General features: G+C 35.6%; 1 protein-coding gene and 1 long non-coding RNA gene across 20 annotated transcripts; both read left to right on the plus strand.

Annotated features, from left to right (window-relative positions):
* Nucleotides 1–6031: 6031 nt before the first annotated feature.
* On the plus strand, nt 6032–17700 carry LOC132035538 (uncharacterized). Of its 19 annotated transcripts, none has more exons than XM_059425833.1 (7): nt 6032–6904; nt 6995–7132; nt 12994–13183; nt 15250–15576; nt 16385–16485; nt 16666–16715; nt 17128–17700. In XM_059425833.1, exons 4-7 carry the CDS (start codon nt 15437–15439, stop codon nt 17329–17331), a joined length of 495 nt encoding a protein of 164 aa, XP_059281816.1. In that variant the 5' UTR covers nt 6032–6904; nt 6995–7132; nt 12994–13183; nt 15250–15436; the 3' UTR covers nt 17332–17700. The 19 variants fall into 19 exon arrangements, 8 of the variants coding, with proteins under 8 accessions (XP_059281816.1, XP_059281817.1, XP_059281815.1 ...); XM_059425834.1 differs by having other exon boundaries at nt 6995–7123; XR_009409292.1 differs by lacking the exon at nt 6995–7132 and adding an exon at nt 16831–16907 and having other exon boundaries at nt 15250–16485.
* Nucleotides 17701–17704: 4 nt separating this feature from the next.
* LOC132035539 (uncharacterized) lies at nt 17705–21980 on the plus strand. The gene is made up of 3 exons (XR_009409302.1): nt 17705–19266; nt 20327–20995; nt 21677–21980. It is a non-coding gene; the product is annotated as an uncharacterized LOC132035539 (long non-coding RNA).
* The last annotated feature ends 1146 nt before the right edge of the window (nt 21981–23126 follow it).

Consider the following 23126-nt stretch of genomic DNA (forward strand, 5'->3'; position numbering starts at 1 on the left):
TACCTCAAATCTCGCTAAAATGGTACCAACAGAATTTCCAAGGTTCAACAATCACTCTACAATAGGTTTAGATGATAAAGATTAAAACTTTAATCATTTCTTTAAGCTTTCTTTGAATTTCAGAAATTAGGGGCTTTTCTAAGCCTTATATCTTGTTCTTGAATCATATGTGAATCATTAGGGAATTCTAATCATGTAGTATGCCCTACACCAATCCAAATCTTATTAATAAACTTAGAAAATCAGAAGTTTTACCTCTTAGACGAACTCCACACGCCCCAATCTCCTTTTTCTTGAGTTTTCAAGAACCTAGGATTTGGAGAGATGAACTAGAGTCAAGAAGAGGTGAATTTAGTGTAGAATTGATGTAAATGGAGTAGGAATTCACCTTAGAGGTTTGGGGAGGACTTAGGGTTGATATTTCGTGATTTGGGATGTTTAGAAACTAACCTCATGCTTAAATAGGAATTAAAACGCGAAAATCCAACTTTTGACCCGAAAACCCATCGTTCCCGCATTGGGCCCGCGACGCATACCCAATGCGTGACCCCCTGTAGGTGCCTGGTTAGAGAGGGTGTTTTCCCGCGATGGGCCCGCAATGCGGGGCCAATGCATGCGCCCATGCGAGTAGCCCGTGTCGGTTTCTGCACAGTGTTCGATAAAATGGGCATAATTTCTTGTACAAAGCTCCATTGGGCCTTCATAATATATCGATGGATTCAAAAATCTACAACTTTCATGTTTGGAATTTTCTCAAATTCTCAACAGACTTTAACGAAATCGAGCTGGAAGATAGACCTATCGTAAACTTAGCCGGTTCCATCGAATCTTAAGCACCTCTCTATTCGTCTTGATTTCAAAATGACTACTTCCACCCAAAATGTTACACCTCGCCCCTCCCAAGAGCTAAGGACTTTCCATACTCATGACATATTTTCTTAGAAGGAGCTTATAGAAGGATAACGTCGTGAGCGTACGGGGGATATAAGTTATGACGAACGAGTGTTACACCTTAGAAGAATTTCATATCGTTGGTGCCGTTAATAAACTAACGTGAGCCCGGAAGTGCCATGGAAATCTTATAAGGCTAAGAAAGACTTCTAACGAGTATTAAGAGAATAGCTAAAGGTTTCGAGGTCAAGCGGATTGAAGAAAGTTAGTGGTCAAAGCTTTGGGAAAAACTTGGCAAAATTTCAAAGAAATTTCTGGTCCAACTTGAGCAGGATATATCTTCCAGCATATGAGGAGTTATGGAGCACGTAAATTATCCAAATTGAAGTTCATCGAGTTTAGTTTCTAACACATCAAACCATTCGTCGATATGATATCGGAGTAGGTAGTTATGGGCATTTTAAAACGGGTTGCCAGAAGTCCGCGAACCTATGCGAAAATTTTAGAACCCACTTAAAAGCCCACTAAATTGGCCCACTCGGCCCAAACCCTACTTGGAGCTATATAAATAGCCCTCCAACTTCATTTTTCACCTATTTTCACACATCCTTAAACACTAGAACCACCTAGAAACATCTCTCCTATATTCCTTATCCTTAAACATAAGAAATTGTGAAGAAGCTTTGTGATCAAGGCTTGGGAAACTCATAGCAACTTCATATCATCGCTATAGTGTTGTAATTGTTGATTGGATTACAGAAGAGGATGGCAGAATCTGGAGTTTTGAGTTACCAAGGAGCCATACAAGCTTAGAAAGGTAAGATCCTATCTTTATTATCATGGGGTTTGTTGTTTCAAAATCGTATTCGTTAAATTTTAGCGTATTTGGTTAAATTGAGGAAAAGGGGAGTACAATCTATATGGGTATTGTTTATTGGATAAGTTGGGTGTTGAATTAATCTAAATGGATTGTTGATATTGTTGTTGGTGTTGGAGTTGGTTTTGTTGTCATTATTATCATGTAAACGGAATATAAGCAGGGGAAATGCTGCCCGAATTTTCATGACTTCGGATAATTGGGAAAATTAGCACCAAAATATCTACATGCAAGTCGAGGAGGAATAACCCAGGATTTGCATGTCCTCATATAGGTGCGGAGGAAAGGAAAAAATTGGGATAGGAAATCCCTTCAGGCAGCAAGTTAGAGAATAAGGTATGTAAGGTTTTCGCTATCATTTTGCTTTGCACGAATCAATAGAACCCTTAGCGTGCATTATCAATCCATTCGAGTTTATTCCGGATTTCCTACATTTTACGAAGTATACATATATTTTACAAAAAAATACGTATTTTATGAGAAGTACAAAGATTTTATGAAAGATGCATATTTTTTTCCGAAAATCTCTATTTTTACGGAATTTTTGATATTTTACGAAATTAAGTAAACGTCCCCAGCTAACTCGTTCATTGACTCCTATTAAACCGTCCATATATTTTATGAAAGATCCTTATGATGTTAGCGTGAGTATTATCATTTGAGTCATTCCTTGTCCTCGATATGTGTCCCATAGTATACTCGGAGGTATAACGACCTTATGTCACTCCGAAAGGCCCAATGTCACTTCTTTGACCCCTCATGCGTTTATATATATATATATATGTATGCACTCTTTTACTCTACTGAGCCGCACTATAGTCGTCGGTACAACACCTAGATGTGCAATCACTGATCAGTTAGGTATTCACACCGAGTCCCATTAGGGTCGGGTACGTTATGATATAATGATGTTTTTTCCGGACCCAGGAAACCCCGGACGCGGGGAGGATGATGATATACACACCGAGTCCTGAAAAGGCCGGGTACATTTTACACCGAGTCCCGAAAGGGCCAGGTACGCTTCACACCGAGTCCCGAAAGGGCCAGGTACGCTTCACACCGAGTCCCACTAGGGCCGAGTACATTATATTTATAGATATATTATGTATATTTACTTGCATATGAAAAATGATTTTCTCATGCATGGCATACTGTATGGTTTCAGATGTCACAGGTTACCAGTTATCACTATTCTCCCATGTTTACATCTATATTTTACTGATGTCATTACTTCCCTGCCTTACATCCTCAGTACTTTTATCCGTATTGACCGTCCCACTTCCCCGGGGCGGCGCATTTTGTCTTGCGGGTCTTGACGACGGAAGCGATGCGAAGAACCCACTCAGTAGGATCACCAATTTCAGCAGGACGTCAGCGAGTACCATCATACCGGGCTTACTAGTTGGGCATTTGTTGAGTCTGCAGGTTATGTAAATGACATATGTACGTACTCCTAGAGGCTCATAGACAGTGTAGTGGATGTTAGAGTCATGCATTTTTTCATTATTCTTATGATACACATGTTATAGCCTGGGCGGCTATATGATATTTTATGATGTTCATGTTGCGGCCTTGTCGGCTAGCTTCTGTATACAGTTGTTCACAAAGAGGTTATGTTATCCTTGTGTTGGGCCTTTCGGTGTACCGGTTCTCTTATATGTACATGCTAATGATTACGATTAGGATTATTGTATTAAGGTTATATTATATCACGTTAGGTGGTACTTAGCTGTTAGGGTCGGGTGTCCATTATGCCCCTCGTCAGAGTGTGACACAAAATTATCCCGATAGAACTCCACATGTCTACGATGTCACATTAATACTCATTTAACACATTCACACCTAATCCGGATTTACGGAGTGTTACACAGGTGCATGACACCTAGCGGGCATGCGTGCAAGCAGTGTGGCGACTTCGGACGGACATGGGTTAGATGAGGGCAACGCCAAGTGGGCAAGGCAGTGGCATGGCATTGGGATGAAGATGGGTGAAAATTGTGTTGGGCGAAGCTGAGCAGGAAGGTGTGCAAGGCATATGGACAGCAAGGCATGTGCGCGGCGTGAGCAAAGTTTCCCTATTATGGGAGAATCATAGCTTCCGACATAAACAAGTTAGATAATTGGACTACCACTTATCGGTGGTATGCAATTATTGATACATATATGTATTTACTACTACCATAAGAATATACTTTGGTTATATTAATTACTTTTATCGAATATGCTCGATGCAGACATCATTTTATTCAAATACTAAATACTCTATCATTTGTCTTCTAGACAGAAAGTTTGCATGTTGAATTCCTTTGTTTTTATGTGTTTGAACCATTAAATGATGTATTTCTCTGTTATTTTTCGACCATTTGTGGAAAAAAGTAAAATTGGTACTTTGTTGACCTCCAGTTGATTGTTCTCGATTGCATCGATGTTATTAATTCTACTCGCTTACATGTTTTGTGTATTTTTTATCGTTGCTATCTATATTTGGTCACTATCATATATTTGGCAGTTAGGCACATGAAATAAATGGGTGAATACTAACATCCAAGCACTAGAATTTATCAATTCTAACACAATGTACTTACTAGATTAAATGTTATCATATGCTTATTCCTGCAATTTAGTAGGTACTTGATCCGGTCATAGGACATCCATTCTTCCTCCCTGTAGAGCAGCATAGCAGCATAAAAGAAAATGTATAGTTGGAATAAATAGTGATTACATTTTTTAAAGAAAGAATAAAAAAAGTATATTATTGAAACTCTGTTATTTTGAATAAATTGTATATTCTTCTTATTCCAATAGTTATACTTAATTAGTTATTATATGTGTTTACTTAATAAAAACATGGGTTGAGAATATTAGAAACGATGAAAACTTCTTTAAAAAGCTATGATTAGGTGCATCTCAATCCCAAAATTATTGAGAACACCTATTACCCAGGATGGAGTTGTTGAAATTTTTTGGGAAAATACATTAAAAACCCCCCAACGTATAGCCAGATTAATTATGACGCACCAACCTTTGCGGGCGACCTATTACCCCCAGTCTTAATTTTTCTGTATTTTTGTACCATTTTTTGGTCGACGTGACAAAAAAAAAAAAAATTGAAGCCAGTTGTGATGGAGAGTGTTGCACACTCTCCGCCACATTGTGCCACGCTGCTGCCACGTCACTGACACGTCACTGCCATGTCACTGCCACTTTTCCTTTTTTTTTTTCATTTGATTTTTCTTTTATTAATTATATTTACACTAATTAATCTCTAATTAACCATTAAACTATTAATTTTGTCTTCTTCATCACTAAACTCTTCTTCTTCATCACTATACCCTTCTTCTTCTTCTTCTTCATTTCAAGAAATCCATCAATCCATTTTCTTCCTCCATTAGCACACACATATTTAACCCATTTTCTTCCTCCATTAACAACACACATTCAACCCATTTTCTTCAACAACCCATTTTCATTTTTACTCCATTAACACACACACACATTCACCCATTTTCTTAACACACACATTCAATTTAATCATCAATCATAAAGAGCTTATTTTCAAGAAACATTCAACCCATTTTCTTCAACCCATTAAAACCTATTAAAATTCATTTTCTTCCTCCATTAACACACACACATTCAACTCATTTTCTTCCTCCATGAACACACACATTCATTTGAAGGCAAATCAAACACCAAAATATTTTTAACCATTTTCTTCAACCCATTTTAAATATTTATTGTACCTCCTGGTGCTGCTTCTTCTTTGCGGTGTTCTTTCTTCTTCTTAATTCTTCTTTCTTGCCGTGCGGCGACGGCGGCGGTATGGCGGCGGCGGCGGTGATTGAGGAGAAAGAAGAAGAAAGAGAAAAAGGAGAAAGAAGAAGAAAGAGAAAAATAAATTGCATTTAACAATTGAAATGTTGAAGATATAACACAAAATGAAAAAAAATCTTAAAAAGCAGGTACTAAAATACTGAAAAACTGCTTTCACTCGCCATAATCTTTTTTTGCCACGTCAGTCAAAAATGGTACTGAAATATTGAAAAATTAAGACTGGGGTAATAGGTCGCCCGTAAAGGTTGGGTGCGTCATAATTAATCTGGCTATACGTTGGGGGCGGGGTTTAATGTATTTTCCCAAATTTTTTAATAAACAAAGAAAAAAGAAAGGCCTAGAAACTAGAAAGCAACATGACCACAATTACTTGAAAGGCAATAAAAGAGGGAAAATAGGAGGGTTCTACTATAAATAAAATAACAAAAAAAAAAAAAAAAAAAAAAGGAAAAAGAAAATGACAGCAAACAACCTGTATAGCAGCATAAATAAAATTTTTCTGACCCTAAATTTTCTCCTCTCTGAAGATCCTCTGATCAACAGCTTCCAAAAAAAATAAAAATCCCCATTTTTAATTTTTGTTATCCATTCCCTGTTTGATCCCTCTGATCCAGGCACAAACTCTGTGACCATCAATCTTTTATGGGTTTTAACAGCTAAGCTTGTTGTTGAAAATTGACACAATATATGTATGTTAAGATCCACATAAAAACTATTGCTTTCTTGTCTTTGTGGGACAAAAAAAAAAGTTCAGCCTATACCTTTTGCAGGTTTGTTACATATTAATGGGGTCCAGCCCTTGTTGAGCTTGTGGGGGTTATTATAATATCAAGAATTGGGGTTGTGGGTTTTGAATATAAGCAAAAATTGGAGCTGAGGTTTGGATTTTTGATGAATATATTGTTTGCTGGTTCTTTTGGATAAAATATGTAAACACCAATAAAGGGAAATAAGAAAAAGACTCAATTTTTATCAAGATTAGACCTTTTTTATTTTATTTTTTGGTATTATACATGTAATTTTATTGAAATTGTATGCAAAAAGAAAAAAAGAAAAAGCTTGTTGGAAACCTTCTGTTGAGGGGGATGGTGGTGTAGGGAAGTGGGTTGAGGGTTGATGGTTTAATGTGGCACAGATATGATGGAGAATTTTCTGTGGGAACAATACAAGCAAATAATTTGGTGAAGGATCAGAGCCAGCTTGAATCATGTCCTTATTGAATATTTGTTGGTGTCTATGATGGACATGGAGGACCAGAGACGTCTCGTTTCGTAAACAACACTTTGTTCTCCAATCTTAAGAGTAAGTCATGTCATTTTTTCGATTGTGTAAATGCTTATTATCATTTTGATTCGTGATATTGTGTTAATGTTGTAGCTCAAAAATGTATAGGTCTCTTTTGTATGCTGTGGTATCTCTTAGATTGATCTAATTGAACAACTGCAATTCGACTTCTACAAGGCTGCGAGTGCATTGCTCTTTAAGTTTTTCTAAACAACACTCTGTTCTCCAATCTTAAGAGTAATTCATGTTATTTTCGATTGCAAAAATGTTCATAAATTTTGGTTCTTGATATTGTGTTAATGTTGCAGCTCAAAAATGTTTCTGTGTCTTCTTCATGATGTGGTATATCTGTTATGTGGAATTGATTGATCTAATTGAACATATGCAATGATTTTTCGATTGCTGAAATGTTTATTTTCGAATTGATTCTTCATATTGTGTTAATGTTGTAGTTCAAAAATGTTTCTGTGTCTTTTATGCTGTGGTATCTGTTAGATTGATCTTATTGAATAAATGTGCAATGTTTTTTCACAATATTTGACTTGTACAAAGCTGTGAATGCCAATGTTGGTTAAGTTTTGATGTAAATCCTAAAAATAATTCAGGTTTGTAGATCTGATCTTTAAACAATCTTTAAACTTTACAGATTGTGGTAGTTGCAATTTTTGTAGTAAGTCAAATGTTTACTCTCTATCTATTCAACTTTCTTGAAAGCAAACACTTAGAATTTTTAATTTTCCATCATCATGGAAGGCCTTTGTGCTGAGCAACATCATCATCACAAGTTTCATCCCTCACACCAACTCTACCTCAATGAGAAATCCCTTCGTGACATTGATATTCCCCCAAGAAAACTCCTTAGCTGCTGTTCAACTCTCTCAATCAACCCTGAAAACATGTTTATGGGATTTATCCTCGAATATAAAGAGAATATTTGAGATATATGGAAGCATGATGTTTAATATATTTTCTCTTAAACCACAACAGAGACAAAAAAGTAATTGGGCGATTTCTTTCTATCTGTGTAAGCCTTGGTACATGTGTCGGTATAGGTAAACAAACTAGAAGCATTGGTAAATAAACCAATGTTTTTAAGGTTAAACAAAGTGGCGGTTCTCAAAGCATCCTACAAGCGTGATTAAAAAAATAAATTACAAAGGTCATATTAATACTATAAGGGTAGTCTGGTACACGGTATAAGGTGGGATATCCCAACACTAACTTTGGGATTAATCTTGTACCATGTTTGGTAGAAGGTATAAATTTATCCCGGGATTAATATATGCCTTCTACCAAACAGAGTATAAAATGAAGCCCCCAAACTTAATGATGGGATATCCCACCTTATCCCATTAACCTTGGGATTATTTTATCCCACTTCCCAGATGGGATAAATCAGTCCCAGGATTATAATCCCGGGATAATTTAGTCCGCGTACCAAACGATCCCTAAAATACTATAAATTATTTAACTGTACCTAACAGAATGGTTTAAACAAACTTTGATTTGTAATTGTTACCGACTTTATTATACGTCTTAGCAATAGCAAGTATAAGCGTAGTCTACTGATGGTAATAAATATAGATATAAATAATTATAATTGCGTACCATCAGAAGTGATAGTTCAATTATCTAACATGTTTCTGCCAGAACCAATGAGTGTGCCATAACAGGAGAATTCTCCTTTAGTTTCAAGTGACCTCGAAGGATGATGCATTAGCTGATTTGGTAATACTTGAGCTGGCAGCAAGATGCCTTCTGCTTGATTCAGCTCGTACTCGAGAGGGCCTCTTTTTATCAGATTGCATAAGTCCATATAATTCACGTCTAATTAATTAATTTTAATTAGTGTGATTTCTTTGAATTCTTTTTTTGTGTCTAATAGGTGAATAATTATCAGAAAGAGATATATAAAAAGAACCCATTGTGTGCATAAACTTATCCAATTAAGTTAATAAAGAATGTCTAAATGGTGATTAAAAAGAGATAATCGCGTAAATCAGCCATATATATTCGGAAGAAAACATTAATAGGATAGCTGGAGGCTGCAGCAGCCAACTGTGTAGAACATAGCAAATAATACTCTTGCGTGTCCATGATGAAAGGAGCAAAGCAAAGAAACCTCATGATTGTCCAAATTTTAAATTTACTTTGGTCCAAAGCCAAAGTAGCTTTGGGCGCAAATTTCCTTTATACTCGTCTTGGTGTGGGAACACGCGCTTGAGTACCAGCTGTCCTATCTGAAAGAGTTATGATGAGACCTCCTTTTTACCACCCTAATGCTAGGGTGACAGGGTTTGATCTTCCTGCTCATCATCCTATGCTGCAACAGATGCAAATGTCTGAATGTCTAGACCTCTCCTCGCTCATCTGCCACATGACCGTCTAAGTGGTGGTCCAGTTCTTGGTTCTGGCAGAAACATGTTAGATAATTGAACTATCACTTCTGATGGTATGCAATTATAATTATATTTATATTTATTGCCATCAGTAGCATATACTTATCCTTGCTATTGCTAAAACGTATAATAAAGTTGGTAACAAATACAAATCAAAGTTTGTTTAAACCATTCTGTTAGGTATAGTTAAATAATTTATAGTATTTTATAGTATTAATATGACGTTTGTACTTTCTTTCTATGTTGCTTGGACTCTTCAAAAATGTTGCTTGCATTCTCCAAAAGTAGTGTGTTATTGAAGAATCCGACACGGATGCGGCATTGAAACTGACGAGTCCGTGCAACTTAGCTTTCTTTTTTTAATCACGCTTGTACGATGCTTTGGGAACCACCACTTTTCTTAACTTTAAAAACATTGGTTTATTTACCAATTCTTCTAGTTTGTTTACCTATACCGATATGTGTACCAAGGCTTGCATAGATAGAAAGAAATCACCTAGTTATTTTTTTTTGGTCTCTGTTGTGGTTTAAGAAGAGAAAATATATTAAACATCATGCTTTCATGGCCAAACGGGGGCTTAATTCCTCCTTTGTCCCCACTACCCACCATTTTCTCTATCACCAAGCAATATATATATAAAATATATAAATAAAAAAAAATTGGAGTATCGGTTCAGTGAAAATTAAGGCGTGCGCGACTCGGGCCACGACGCGCCAGGCCAAATTTCCAGGAAAAAGAAAATTTTGACACCACCGAAATTATACCGTGCGCGTCTCGGGCCGCGCTGCGCCAGACCATTTTATGTCTGGTACGATTTTCCCGAATTATATAAAAGGCTAACTTCGTTATAACTTTACTGAACCTTTCAAACCATCCAGAGTAATAAGATAGGGAGACCCTCGATCTCCTTACCTGTTCATCCTTTGTTGGAGAGACTTAGTACGAATATTAATCATGAGGTAGATCTCCTAAACTGGTTCCCAATCTCTACTAGCAGAAATGGACCCAAACTTTCTCATCTATTACAGCAAAAGAAAGTAGGATACAATAAAACCCGGATCATAAGTCACAACCAGTTCTAAAGTATTGTTATTTCTAAACATTCAAATTCATATGCTCTGTGCTCAAGCAACATACTGGGAGTTGAAAGTGTAAACTACATGATAGGGACAATGTTTTGATATTAATTCTTCCAAGCTATAACCTTGTTATATATCTTAAGAATAATTCAAGTTTATATATGACTCGACCTCCTAAAAATGGGGAAATACTTACTGGTAGTACAGATGGTTACCGTGACCTATTAACACTCTCCATCTATTCAACTATCTTGAAAACAAACACTTAGAATTTTTAATTTTTCATCATCATGGAAGGCCTTAGTGCTGAGCACACCAACTCTACCTCAACAAGAAATCCCTTCACGACATTGATATTCCCCCAACAAAACTCCTTAGCCGCCGTTCAACTCTCTCAACATGCAGAGACCAAAAAATGAGTAGAATTCCTATATTTAATCCAAAATGTTGATTATCTTTTAGAACACAACTACATTGAAGTTTAATATCTAACAATTAAATTTCACCATGTCATCGGCTTTTTTTTTTTTCCCAGCTAAAGAAGGTTGCGGTGAGATGAGAACAAAAAAAGTGTGGAAAACCGGTAAGTAAATTTGCAAGTGACGGCTTAGAGGTTAAAAGTAAAATTTAACATATAGTTCATAGCAAAATGATAAATAGAAGAACTAACCTAATATCACAACAGCTAAAAGCGACTGTAATGATGTCCAAGAAAGAAAGAGCAGCAGAAGTGGTCTCTGTCCTTGCCAAAAACATCAGCATCACACATAGGGATGCGGCAGCAAAAGTAGTTTGAACCATATCCAGGAGGAAGAAGCGAAAAGTGGCTCCACCGCTTTCCAGAAATAAGAACCAAAATATCTTTTACTGATGATAAAATGAATGAGTAATGGTTAGCTGAAATGATTAGTGGGAAACATAAAAACAAGGCACAGATGAAACCGAGAAAGTTGTATACTTATTTATATGATTGCAAAATTATCAAGAGAAATTATGTTATAGTCGAGTGATTAAATAAAATAGCCATTATCTTAGATAAATTTTGCAATGATATTTCCAATTATACAACGATACTTCAAAAGGTTCCTAAAAATCGATTTGGCAAAACAGAAAATCATAGAATCTTTCACAAATCAGTAAGTATACCAGGGATACTCTAGGAAATGATAAAAGACTAGGGCTCAAATACTACAAATCTCAATTTGTGTATTGCCATGGGAATGTAAATACCATAAAGAGATCACCAAAAGTAACCTTTCTAAGACCTTTATATGTTACAAGTAATTCAAGGGCACCAGCATGAGTATTCCATTTTTGGAAATGGAATTGTACTGTAGTGACTAAACTTTTCAATGCATTCAGGAAGTAGTTGTGTTGCAGCTCAGAGAATTGGACTATAATGACTTGGAGAAATCAGTTATATCAATATTTTTACAAATAAATGCTAAGAAGTAGCAGTCTGGAAATTTTGATACAGTTAAAAAAGTAATGAACAACCTTAATGATATATTTATCAATGAAGAAAAATAAAAAAGGATTCTACAGTCAATGAAAAAAGAGTGGAGATCAGAAAGAGTCGATTAAAATATGAGGAACGATGTTGGAAGAAGTTGGAATACCTTTTGGTAGTTTTTTGAAGGGGTAGATTTCATTTCCATGGCCTTCATGTGGTGAGAAGTATTTCCTTTGTTTGTTATGTCTTCGTGCCAACATGTTCAATTTTCCTCTTGCTGCTTTCCGCAGCGTCCATTAATTGTAGATGGCAATTCTGGGACGTTTGCATTCTCTTTCTCCATGAAAGACAAAATGATTAACTTTCCGGAGACTGCATCCATATTTTCTTCAAATGACCTTTTCATTTGAATGTTGAATGTCTTGCCAGTCAATTGCTTTTTCATGTTCACCAGGAGATAGCATTTGCTTCTGCAAAGAAAAGTTTGGTTTCTCATGTGTTAAAAAAGGGGGCTATCTTGCAGTAGATACTTTTTTATAATTTTTTACATTAATGCTGATATGTTCCTTGGCACAATGGATGTCATATACATCTTCGGGAGTTAGTTGTAACATTGTTTCAGCAGGCTCGTGTGAGATAAGTGCTGTCGCAGAACCACTGCAGTGACTTCAGATTGACATCTATAGGAAAAATAATAGAATAAACACTTTTTAGGTGAATGAAAATAGATGATCTTAAACTGCAAGCAATTATGTGGAAAGAATTTGTTCTACTGCACAATGACAAATTGTATAGTGAAATGTCCTCCATGAAATGGAAGCTTGTAAAGAGCTGCTTGCAGTTTGAACAGGATAAAGCGAAAAACCGCTAGTTCTCATTTGGCAGTGAAAATTCGGGCTATTTGGCCCTTGAAGATTCAAGAAGAGGTCACATGTTTTCTTCTGTAATTAGAAAAGGCATATAAAATTTTTGTAGAATGATACATGAAACTTTTTATTGTTCTTGCAACAATCTAACATAGTTTTATTTTATTTTCTTAGATTGTCCAGTCTAAGACATCTAATATTTTTATTTATTATGAAATTGACAAGAACTACATTAATGGGACAAGTTTGCTTTTAAGTCTGTTTGAGATATGATCATCAAAATTTGATCACTTCTTCACAATTCTGCAGGTGTCTTTGGTCGGATATTGCCAAGAATGCTAATCACTCCCACTGCCGGAAAATGAATCACCACCTTTTGCCTATATGTAACATGTAAATAGCACTCTCATATATGTAGAGAATGTTGCGCTTTAGTATGCTGTTTTCCTGCCATGGAGTTCCAACCAGTTTGTGGCACAAATGATAAAAGGAGATTAAGGTGAGTGATATGATCTGAACACCTTCTTTATGCGATTGTCTTATGTGATCAAAATTCATTGACATTTTTCTTTCGGATATATTGAATTCTTGCAGCTATATCCAATGGTTTGTTCTTAGAGTTCTAAGTTAAAAAGTCTTCCCCTATCTAACAGAGATTGAAAGGCACCTATATGACCAAAAATATTACAGAATAGCCTATTTAGGGACAGGAAAATTTATTAGCAGTTTTTTTATCTCTTTATAAATTCAATGGAAGGAGTGTATGAATGTACCTGATTTAGCAAAAATTAAAAGGACGAAGGGTATGGTCATTTCAACTTTTATTGTCGCTTAAACCATTTAGCTTCTTTTCTTCTCTTTGATGGTACTTAAACATCAACCAATTACTCTATGCAAAGCATTATTTGCAACTTTTTGCTCCTCTATCGTGCATTATATGTTTCAATTTCCCATATGTCTCACATTGCTTTATATTGTGAGAAGATGAAGTCGTAATTATGTCAAATCATCTAAAGAAAGGTTTGTTTATAAGTGTTTGACTTATTAGCTTTGGTTAATATAAGCACTTCATGCACCCTTGGTGATCCTACACAATTTGAGTGAGGGTGGCGTATTCGCAATGAATTTGGCCTACTACTAGAAATAGAGGTCTTTTCAGCCGATATTCAGTTGGAAATTTGTGTTATAAAATTTGATTTTCTCACCTCATTCCCACCGAACCAACTCATTGGGAAAACGCATGGTGGGAAACAGGTTCCCATTGAAACACTAGGAATCTTCCTCATTTTTCCGTGTGAAAACACTACTATTTAGGGTTTTTCCACCGATATTCAGTCGCAATAGCCATTGAACATTTTTCGGTGGGAAATTCAGGGAGAAAATAGTAATTTTTTAGTAGTGACCAACCTAAGTTGGATACTTTAAGAATGTTCTAGTGAGCATCGATAAGTGACTACATATAAAATTCAAAATTGTAATTTAAAAATCCAAATCAAAAGTCCGAACAGCCCGAATTTTGGTTCGGATTTCAATTTTGCTCAAGCTTGTATTGGTCAACCAAGCTGCTCGAACATGTTCAGTTACTATTCTACTGAGTGCTCCCTCCGTCCCATATTACTTGTCCAATTTTCTTTTTTAAAAGTTAAACTATATAAATTTGACCAACATTATGAGATATATTTTTCACATATTGATATGAGAAGAATTGCAACTTGTTGTAGTACTTTTCGTGTAGTTTTTGAATATCTAAATTATAATTTTAAAATGTTGAATTGATCTAATTCAATTAAGCTCCGAAGATTGGTCAACTTGACTCGCGAAAAGCAAAACAGGACAACTAATATGGACAGAGGGAGTAATGTTCAGTGATTATTAGGAAAAAAAAAAAAAGGGCAGTCTGGTGCACGCAGTTGTTGGAAATTAGAACCATAAAGAAAATGATTTAAATAACCCATTGCTTCGACTCATGGGCCAACTTTTATTATTTAGTTTTCCCTTGAAATTCCTACACTACTTTGTCTCGGCATTCATCTTTTTTTTTTTTTCCCTTATTCAATTGCTGATAAATTGAAGAACATTGTCAAACTAGCCAATGTCGCTCCTTGGGTATTTTGATCTGTATTCTTGTATTTTCCTCCTAAAATGATGATTATCTTATACGTTATCTTGAAAAAAAAGAATTTAAATCTGATATATGTGATACTGTTGCTAGAGTGAAATAAGCGAGATTAATTTGGGTGTTTTTGGCTAATGATAGATTAGGATTTTGGAGTATGAACTGCACACAAATTTCAGATCTTTGAATGCACGCTAGGAACTGTTGCTGGAGGGAGCTGCATTTCCTCTATGTTTTAGTTTTAATTTCCATAGGATAAAAAATAAATTCTAAAAGGTTAATATTTTCACTTTGAGAAAAGCAAATTTATGTATTCTAAAGTTTCTTATTTTTTTGATAGACTCTGATATTATTTTATTATAATACTGGATTTTACTGATCTTTATCAGAAATACTGAGTTTTACTCATGATATGTTATCATAACAATGAATCTTTGATTATGTTCCAGGGCCTTTTATTCACACCTCTTGAAGTACATGTATGCCTGTATTCTCCTGTTGTGCATGCTTGCATCTGATTTCTATGTTATTTCAGAGGATTCATGTCCTTTCACTTCAGGGATTGCAAGTTGGAAGTCACAACTATCAACTCCCATGAATATGTTGTAGGAGTTCTTGTGATGGTTGCTCTTCCAAATGTATAGAAATTTGTTGCAGAGTCTTAAACCTATTAAACAATGCTACAAACAAGTTAAAGATTCAATGCCTAATAGTGCAGATAAAGAATATATGAAAGTTCAATGCGCACAAAGCAAGACCTTAGCGACGCTCTTCAGGTAACGTAAATAGGATTTCTTGAACTATGAGGCTTCTTTGTCTTCGCGCTTCATTGCATATTTCTACTATATTAGAAGCGTGGGTTGAGAGGTGGAATCGACATGTGTGTTCTTTGTCAATAAAAGTAGAGTTGATGGCAATTTGGTCATTATCTGTAGATTAGCTGGTGTTCTAGTGAACGCTTATTTTATGCACTGAATGCTTTTCTTTTTTCTATGTGGCTTTTATTCTGTCGGCGGCCTGTGCATAGCGGTAGAAAAATCAACTCAACTCTCTCCTTATCTTTCCTTACTTTTTAGAATTCTGTTCCGACTTCTCCAAAATAGTTTGCTGGGGTTAGAGTTATCGGGATTTGCTGAAAATCAGAACCAAATAGAATGAATCCTTGGTTTTAGAAAAAGGACCAAAGGTCTAACCAAAGGAAAAATGGAACATCCTATTTCCTGCTACTGCTAAACCATCACTTCATTTCATTATATTCTAATCCAAACCCAATTCAATTAAAGAGACTAACTTAAGAGTAGAAAACTGCTATAAACAGAATCTCATTTTATGTTTGAATTTGTCTCTGGAGACTTACAGGTTAGTATTTGTGCCCTGGGGGATTTGCCTCTTCTTCTTCCTCCGTCATATTGACCACGATAGGAAAAAAAATCCTGAAGGTCACTTTATGTTCTGTCAATCATTTTGTCTATCTTTAAGCTTTCTTGTGTTTTAGATTGAAGTTGTGGAGTTGGCCTAAAACTACCTTTAACAAGGTAGTTTGTTCTAATTCTGAAGAGTTAACTGAAAACCAGAGGCAATTAGACAGATGAAAAGTGTGGTGAGCAAGATAAAGAGTAGATCATTGGACGCCTTCAGAGTTTTCCTGAAATTCTATGTTCGTTATGAGAGAGCATGTGGAACAGGTTTTTATTTAAAATAAATACTTTTCCAGTACTTTAGGTGTGTAATTATTTGTGTGAGGAACGTTCTTTTTGTGATGAACGTGTAAATGAATATGTCCAGGATTGTAGTTCAAAGAATGTCTAGCAGAAGCATTTAGGCTCTGGTTACAACTAAATTAATTTTCGATTGGTTGTTTTCAGCTAATGTTGGCGTCACTACTAAAATGGGCAGAATTGCAAAGCAAATAAAGGTATGTATCTTGAGATTTGAGTTTCTTATAAACAAAAAATTCTGCTGGATCCTACTTCATCATATGATTAAAGTCTGCCTTAGTCACTCTTTCTCAACCATTGCCATCCAAACAGGGCTTCAGATCTTGAATAGCCAGTGGGTTGCCTTAGATGGGTTATTACATTGATGATTCACCTACTAATATGATTAGGTAAATACATATTGCAAACTTAGTGCATAACGATTCCATTATTGATGATTCACCTACCAATATGATTAGGTAAATACATATTGCAAACTTGGTGCATAATGATTCCATTTATTGTGACTGGTGCAATGGACCACGGAACATCAACTCCATTCCACAACACGCTTTTACATGAGTAGTATTCTTATGTTGATGTACTACTAAAACTATTTTCTGCTTACAGTTATCACGTCGGGAAATTTTGGAGTCTTATGTGAAGGGTTGGTTGTCCAAGCATTCTGGCCATCCATATATAGTTGAATATGCTGCCAATTTCGCTGTAGCACATGATTTTGGTAGTCCTGGAGCTGTCATTGTTACAAGTCTCCTTGACAAAAAGATACACCTAGCACAGATTGTTGTTCATGGCTTTAATGAAAGTTGTTGATTCTTTATCTTTAGTGCTAATACATGGATTCACTCTCAAAAAGATAATCCAGGAAGTAGAATTATCTTCCAAAATCAGGTAAGCGACATACTTTCAAATGATTTTACTTCTCATTTTGATTATCATGCATATCTATCATCTCAAGAGGATCCTGCTAAGATTTAAAATTGTTCAATTATGGGAGAAAGTTTAGTCTCACCGTAAGACGAAGTTAAATAAAATGACGACAGCCTAAAAGTTGTGTCATTGTCTGGGTAAGGAATAGCCTATGAGATTTTAGATAGTAATATTATGTCTGCAGTGATTTAGAATATATCACATGTGAAGAAAAAAAATGTGATATTTGAGAAGTCTCATGTAAGCATTCAACTAAGTGTTAATTTAGCATTTTTCACACCCCTTGGAAAAACATTTAAGAAAACAGTTAACTCCTTGAAAAAAAAATAGGGTAGAATGATATAGGAGACTCACAAAGCTGATACTAACTAATCTGGTATCAAGGCATGGTTGATTAATACAAGTAAATTGAGGAGGATAACAGACTCGTCTCTCACAGAGTCAAGCTTTTCCTCTTACAGAAGTTTACCAATTTGTGGAGTTCTTCTCAAATGTCATATCCCATGAGCCTCAAATTCTGCATACATTCTCAAAAGGGTATTGTTTACATTCTAAGTCTGAACTTAAACCCCCCAGTTCCAATCATCACAACAGGGAATGTGAATTTATCAGTTTTTAATCCAATTATTTGAAGCTGGTTAAAGAGCTTCAGAGACTCTACTTCTTTGGAATATGCTCTCATCATTGTGTTCCATGCGAAAATTGGTGGAATAATGGGAGAAGTATCGAAGATAGTACGGGAGAATTGGAGAGATATTAAAGATGAGAATGATATGAATTGGGAGAGACGATACTCGTCGTGATCAACGGATGTTTTGATAATTAGAGAATGAAGTTGGAGAAGATGGATGGTCGTTTTGGAACGTTGGAAAGTGCCTCTATTTGATGGGAAATCATTTCCAAGGATTCTTGTTTTTGTGTATATTCAACCAATATGAGTTTTTAGATGGAAAGTAGACACCTAATAACTTAGTGACTCCTTTTGTTTTTTTATCTGATTTTGTGATAGGTAGACTGGTGGCTCTACCCCTGCTCCTATTGATGTTTATCCATCTTTTCATAAAACTTAGATATCTTTGTAGTCGATTTTTTTTGAATCGATCAATTGATTCTTTTTTTGTTTGGATTATAAAAGGATCATATTGTCAGATTAATTATTTTAGCTACTCAGAAAATAAGCATTGTGGGGTGTTTTAACTTTTGCGCTGCTTGATAATTGTGATTGAAAAGCGTAAAACTTCATTGAAAGTGCATTAAATTATTTTTTATGTTTTATTGTTGATATATTGTTTGGATCTACAAAATTGAGATATCAAACGGAGATGCATTTTATGCGTATTTTTCAATCTTTTTAAGTCTTTTCAATTATTTGTATAAATTCCAACATCGTGCTACGGATCCATCTATTTTCTCTTATTTTTTCTTTTCTTTCTTCAACGTCGAATGTTGAATAAAAGCTCCATTTATTTTTATTCTTAACTTCTTTTTTTTCCACAACATCATTATTCAATACTTTTATTGTTTTCAACTTCGGTTTGAAGATATGTAAAGGTTGCAGGAGTATTGGAGCTGAAAAATGATATTGTCATCGCTCTCGATCTCGAGTGTTGTTGTTCATAGATTAGGATTTATAAGGTTCTGGTCCTGACTATTTATTTGTCTTTACCAAGTAGACACCTAATAATTTAGTGATTCCTTTGCTTTTTTATCTGATTTTGTGATAGAGAGACTTGGTGTTGATATGCTGAAGTTTAACACCGAAGCAGCAAGGTAGACTGGTGGTTGTGATGATGGCTCTGCCCCTGCTCTTATTCAGAGGTGGATCCAGGATTTTAAGGTTGTGGGCTCCCAAAAAAAAAAAAAAAAAAAAAAAAAATCAAAACAAAATCAAAACAACAACATACCTATTGTAGTCCCACAAGTAAATCCAAAGCATTCGGAAAAAAACGAGAGAAGTAACCAATGTCGTATGTTGTGAGGAGAATGCCTTTGTCCTGCACAAATGGAAAAAAAAAAAAAAAAAAAACAAGTAGGGCAAAATTAACCATAGATTAGATCATACTATAAAAGTGGGGTTACTGTTACTCTTTTGCTGGAAAAAAGAAGCAAATTTGACTTAAAAAGAAGAAATGTGGGGTTACTCTCTTGTTGGAAAAATAAAAGAAGTAAATTTGAATTAAAAAACATGAGTCCAGCAGGAATCGATCCCGCGTACAATCTGGACAAAACACACTTCAGTTCTCCCCCTCTTCGCCATTAAACCATCAGCCATTTAGTTGTGAGTTCCAAACTGAAAATAGTTATGCTTGACTATAATTTTCAATATAACAATAGGACCTACGTTAGCGGATGTGGGTTCCCGAGAGCCCACACCCGCTACTGTAGATCCGCCCCTGCTCCTATTGATGTTTGCCCATCTTTTCATAAAACTTCATATCTCTGTAGTCAATTTTTCTTGAATCGATCAATTGATTTTTTTTTTTTGTTTTGTTTGGATTGTTAAAGGATCATATTTTGTCAGATTAATTATTTTAGCTACTCATAAAAATAAGAACTCTGGGATGTTTTAACTTTTGCGCTGCTTGATAATTGTGGTTGAAAAGCTTAAAACTTCATTGAAAGTACATTAAATTGTTTTTTATGTTCTATTGTTGGTATATTGTTTGTATCTAAAATTTGAGATATCAAACAGAGATATATTTTATGCGTATTTTTCATCTTTTTAAGTCTTTTCAATTATTGGTATAAATTCCAACATCGTGCTACACATCCATTTACTTTCTGTCAATTCTTCTATTCTTTCTTCAATGTCGAATGTTGAATAAAAGCTCCATAAAGCTCCATTAAGCTTTATTCTTAACTTTTTTTCTTCTCACAGGATCATTATTCAATACTTTTGTTGTTTTCAACTTCGGTTTGAAGATATGTAAAAGGTTGCAAGAATATCGAAGCTGGAAAATATTGTCATCACTCTCGATCTTGAGTATTGTTGTTTATAGATTAGGATTTATAAGGTTCTGGTCCTGACTATTTATTATCTTATTTGAATTATTAATTTGGAAAAATTAAATTACTTTTGAATGATATCATTTTTAAAACATAATGAATTGATGAGTGCAATTGTAATTATAATGTTTATATTTATATATTGTGTTTAAGTGGTTTGTTACTTTTTAAATATATATTAAGTATGAAAGACGGCTATATATATACCCCTCTACTTTGTTTTATTTTTGAACTTTGGCCCCCATTATACTTTTTGGTGATTTGAGCCCCTACTGTCCAGCAAAATTCTATATATGCCCTTTACTTTGATGGAGACGCTACATGGATGATACGGATTGCATGACCCCGCTTAAATTTAAAAAACAAAAATTGATTGACCGGGTTTAACCCGCTACCCATCTAAAATACTCACCCCAATTAAAACCATAAACCTATCTTAAGTCTCTTATTTTAGAAAGTGAGAGGTCACGAACGGCTACTACATCTCTCTTGCGATTCTTTGAACCCAACCTATGCCATTGACGGGTTGAAGCTCAAAAAGGTAAATTTCTTCACTAAAATTTTTCATATTAGTTGATTTTAGCGTTTTAGTTTGTCGGTTTTGTGTTGTAATATGATTTCGCTTTCTAGGGTTTGTATTTTTTTTTGCGTTAATGTAATTTCATGCCTTTTCTGCTAATATGTTTCGTTTTAGTGCTTATTTTGTGTATTTACTGTTGTATTATCATGCATGTGCTTTTATAGTGTGGTCCCCTTTCTTTTTTGGATTTGTTAGGGTTTCTTTTATGTTTTTTTAGTTATTGTGAGGGTTTGAGAATGGGGCGGGGGGACATAAGACTGAATCTTTTGGGTTTTTGTGTTTCATACGTGGTATTGCATTTATGGGGTTGTGTCGGTGGAAAGTAGAAGCTTTTGGTGGTTTAGGGTTTCCTATTTTGGTTGCATTTGTGGGTTTGATGCTTTTATGGTTGAAATAGGCCACCCATAATAGCATGTGACTGATTTTGCATTGGTAAGTGGTAGTTGAGACTTAATTTATGCATTCTTTAGTAAGTAGTTTCCCTTAGTGTGGTACTTTATTATTATGTATTGTATTCTTTATTAAGTGGGGCCATTGTTTGATGTTTTTTACCCTATGAGTTGTTTAATTTGACTTTATGCATGCTTTGCTTAATTTATGTTTTGTTTTGTAACTTTATGTCTCATGCATTTTCTGTTACAGTTTTTTGGATTAGAGATGGTTCATCTGGACCTGGTTTTCAATCATGGTGGTGGCTAGATAACTAAGCCACATGTTCTCTACTCAAAGATGAATGTTCACCTTTGGAGAGGGTCTGAGTCAGACCTTCTGTCCTTTAAAGATTTAGTTGATGAATACATTAAAAAACTACGGTTTGTAGCGGTTCAGCAACTAATTATTGCTGGTCCATCTGGAAAACATTATGAAATTAAAGATGATGTTGGAATTAGGCACCTATTGTGTCCTGTTAGTGATAAGTTTAGTGTTATCAATATTTATGTTATAGAAGTGTCACACCCTTAATCCGATAGGGTGTGATGGGAACCCGACCCTTACCTAGGGCCGAGAGAACCCGCTGACTCTCGTGACACTCATAATCATATTGGGCCGTCATAGCATAACATAAGTACATAATGAAAGATTTTCCAGAAAACAGTATACTTTTTACCTTTCTCGAATTAAATAAAATCTGTAACATATAAAACTTATAATACAATGCGTAATAATACATCAGCTTACATAGCCGCTTACATAACCGACATCTTATACCCACGACACGTTCGCAAAGTCTCTAACACGGAACATAAAACCATGACACCATACCGACGACTCGGGCCGCCTCCGAGGAAAGGGAGCTCGCCTATCCCGCCGGAACATCTTCTCAATAACTTCGGCTCACACGGGGTGTACTCGCGCGGCATGAAACATAGACCCCAAGAAAGGGGTCGATGCGAATATGTACTCGAGTATGCAAAGTAAGAATACAAAGGAATGTGATCATCGCAAGTAAAGAGTACGGAAAGTAAATATAATAGCGTAATGCCAAAATGCTTAGCTTTCTTTAAAAAAACATTTCTGTCTCATATATACGGAAAGTCAAACATATCATATGAGCTGACATTAACCGATGTGGGATTCGCCTAAACCAGTGTGGAATTTGCCTCACCACTGGGTTTGCCCCACCACCGGTTTCGATACTCAACCGATTATAATCCGTACTATCAAAATCACATATCATATGCACGCAAAACGTGTCCGGCCCTAGTGAGGGACTCGGTAAATAAGACCATCATATGCATGTCAATTATCGGAAATCATATGCGAGTTACGTAAAACATGTATAATAATCGGGATATCAAAATGCTTACCGAGTAAAATGCAAATCATGCATAGGCTCTTAGAATATGGTCGCCCTCCCGACATTGGCGCCATAACACATCATACTCCGAAGTTTTCATATCTCCGTATCCGCGTCACACAAGACATCATATATACCACGGTACCGGCCAAGAGGGGCGCGGCGTACCGGACACATCATAACACCATTATCCACGGTTCCCGGCCAAAGGGGCTCGGCGAACCGGACACATCATACTCCGAAAATATAACATAATGCGCACGATAACAACCGGCCCCGGGACTCGGCGAAGGA

This window comes from Lycium ferocissimum, chromosome 10 (genome assembly GCF_029784015.1).
Source record: "Lycium ferocissimum isolate CSIRO_LF1 chromosome 10, AGI_CSIRO_Lferr_CH_V1, whole genome shotgun sequence".
NCBI classification, from domain to species: domain Eukaryota; kingdom Viridiplantae; phylum Streptophyta; class Magnoliopsida; order Solanales; family Solanaceae; genus Lycium; species Lycium ferocissimum.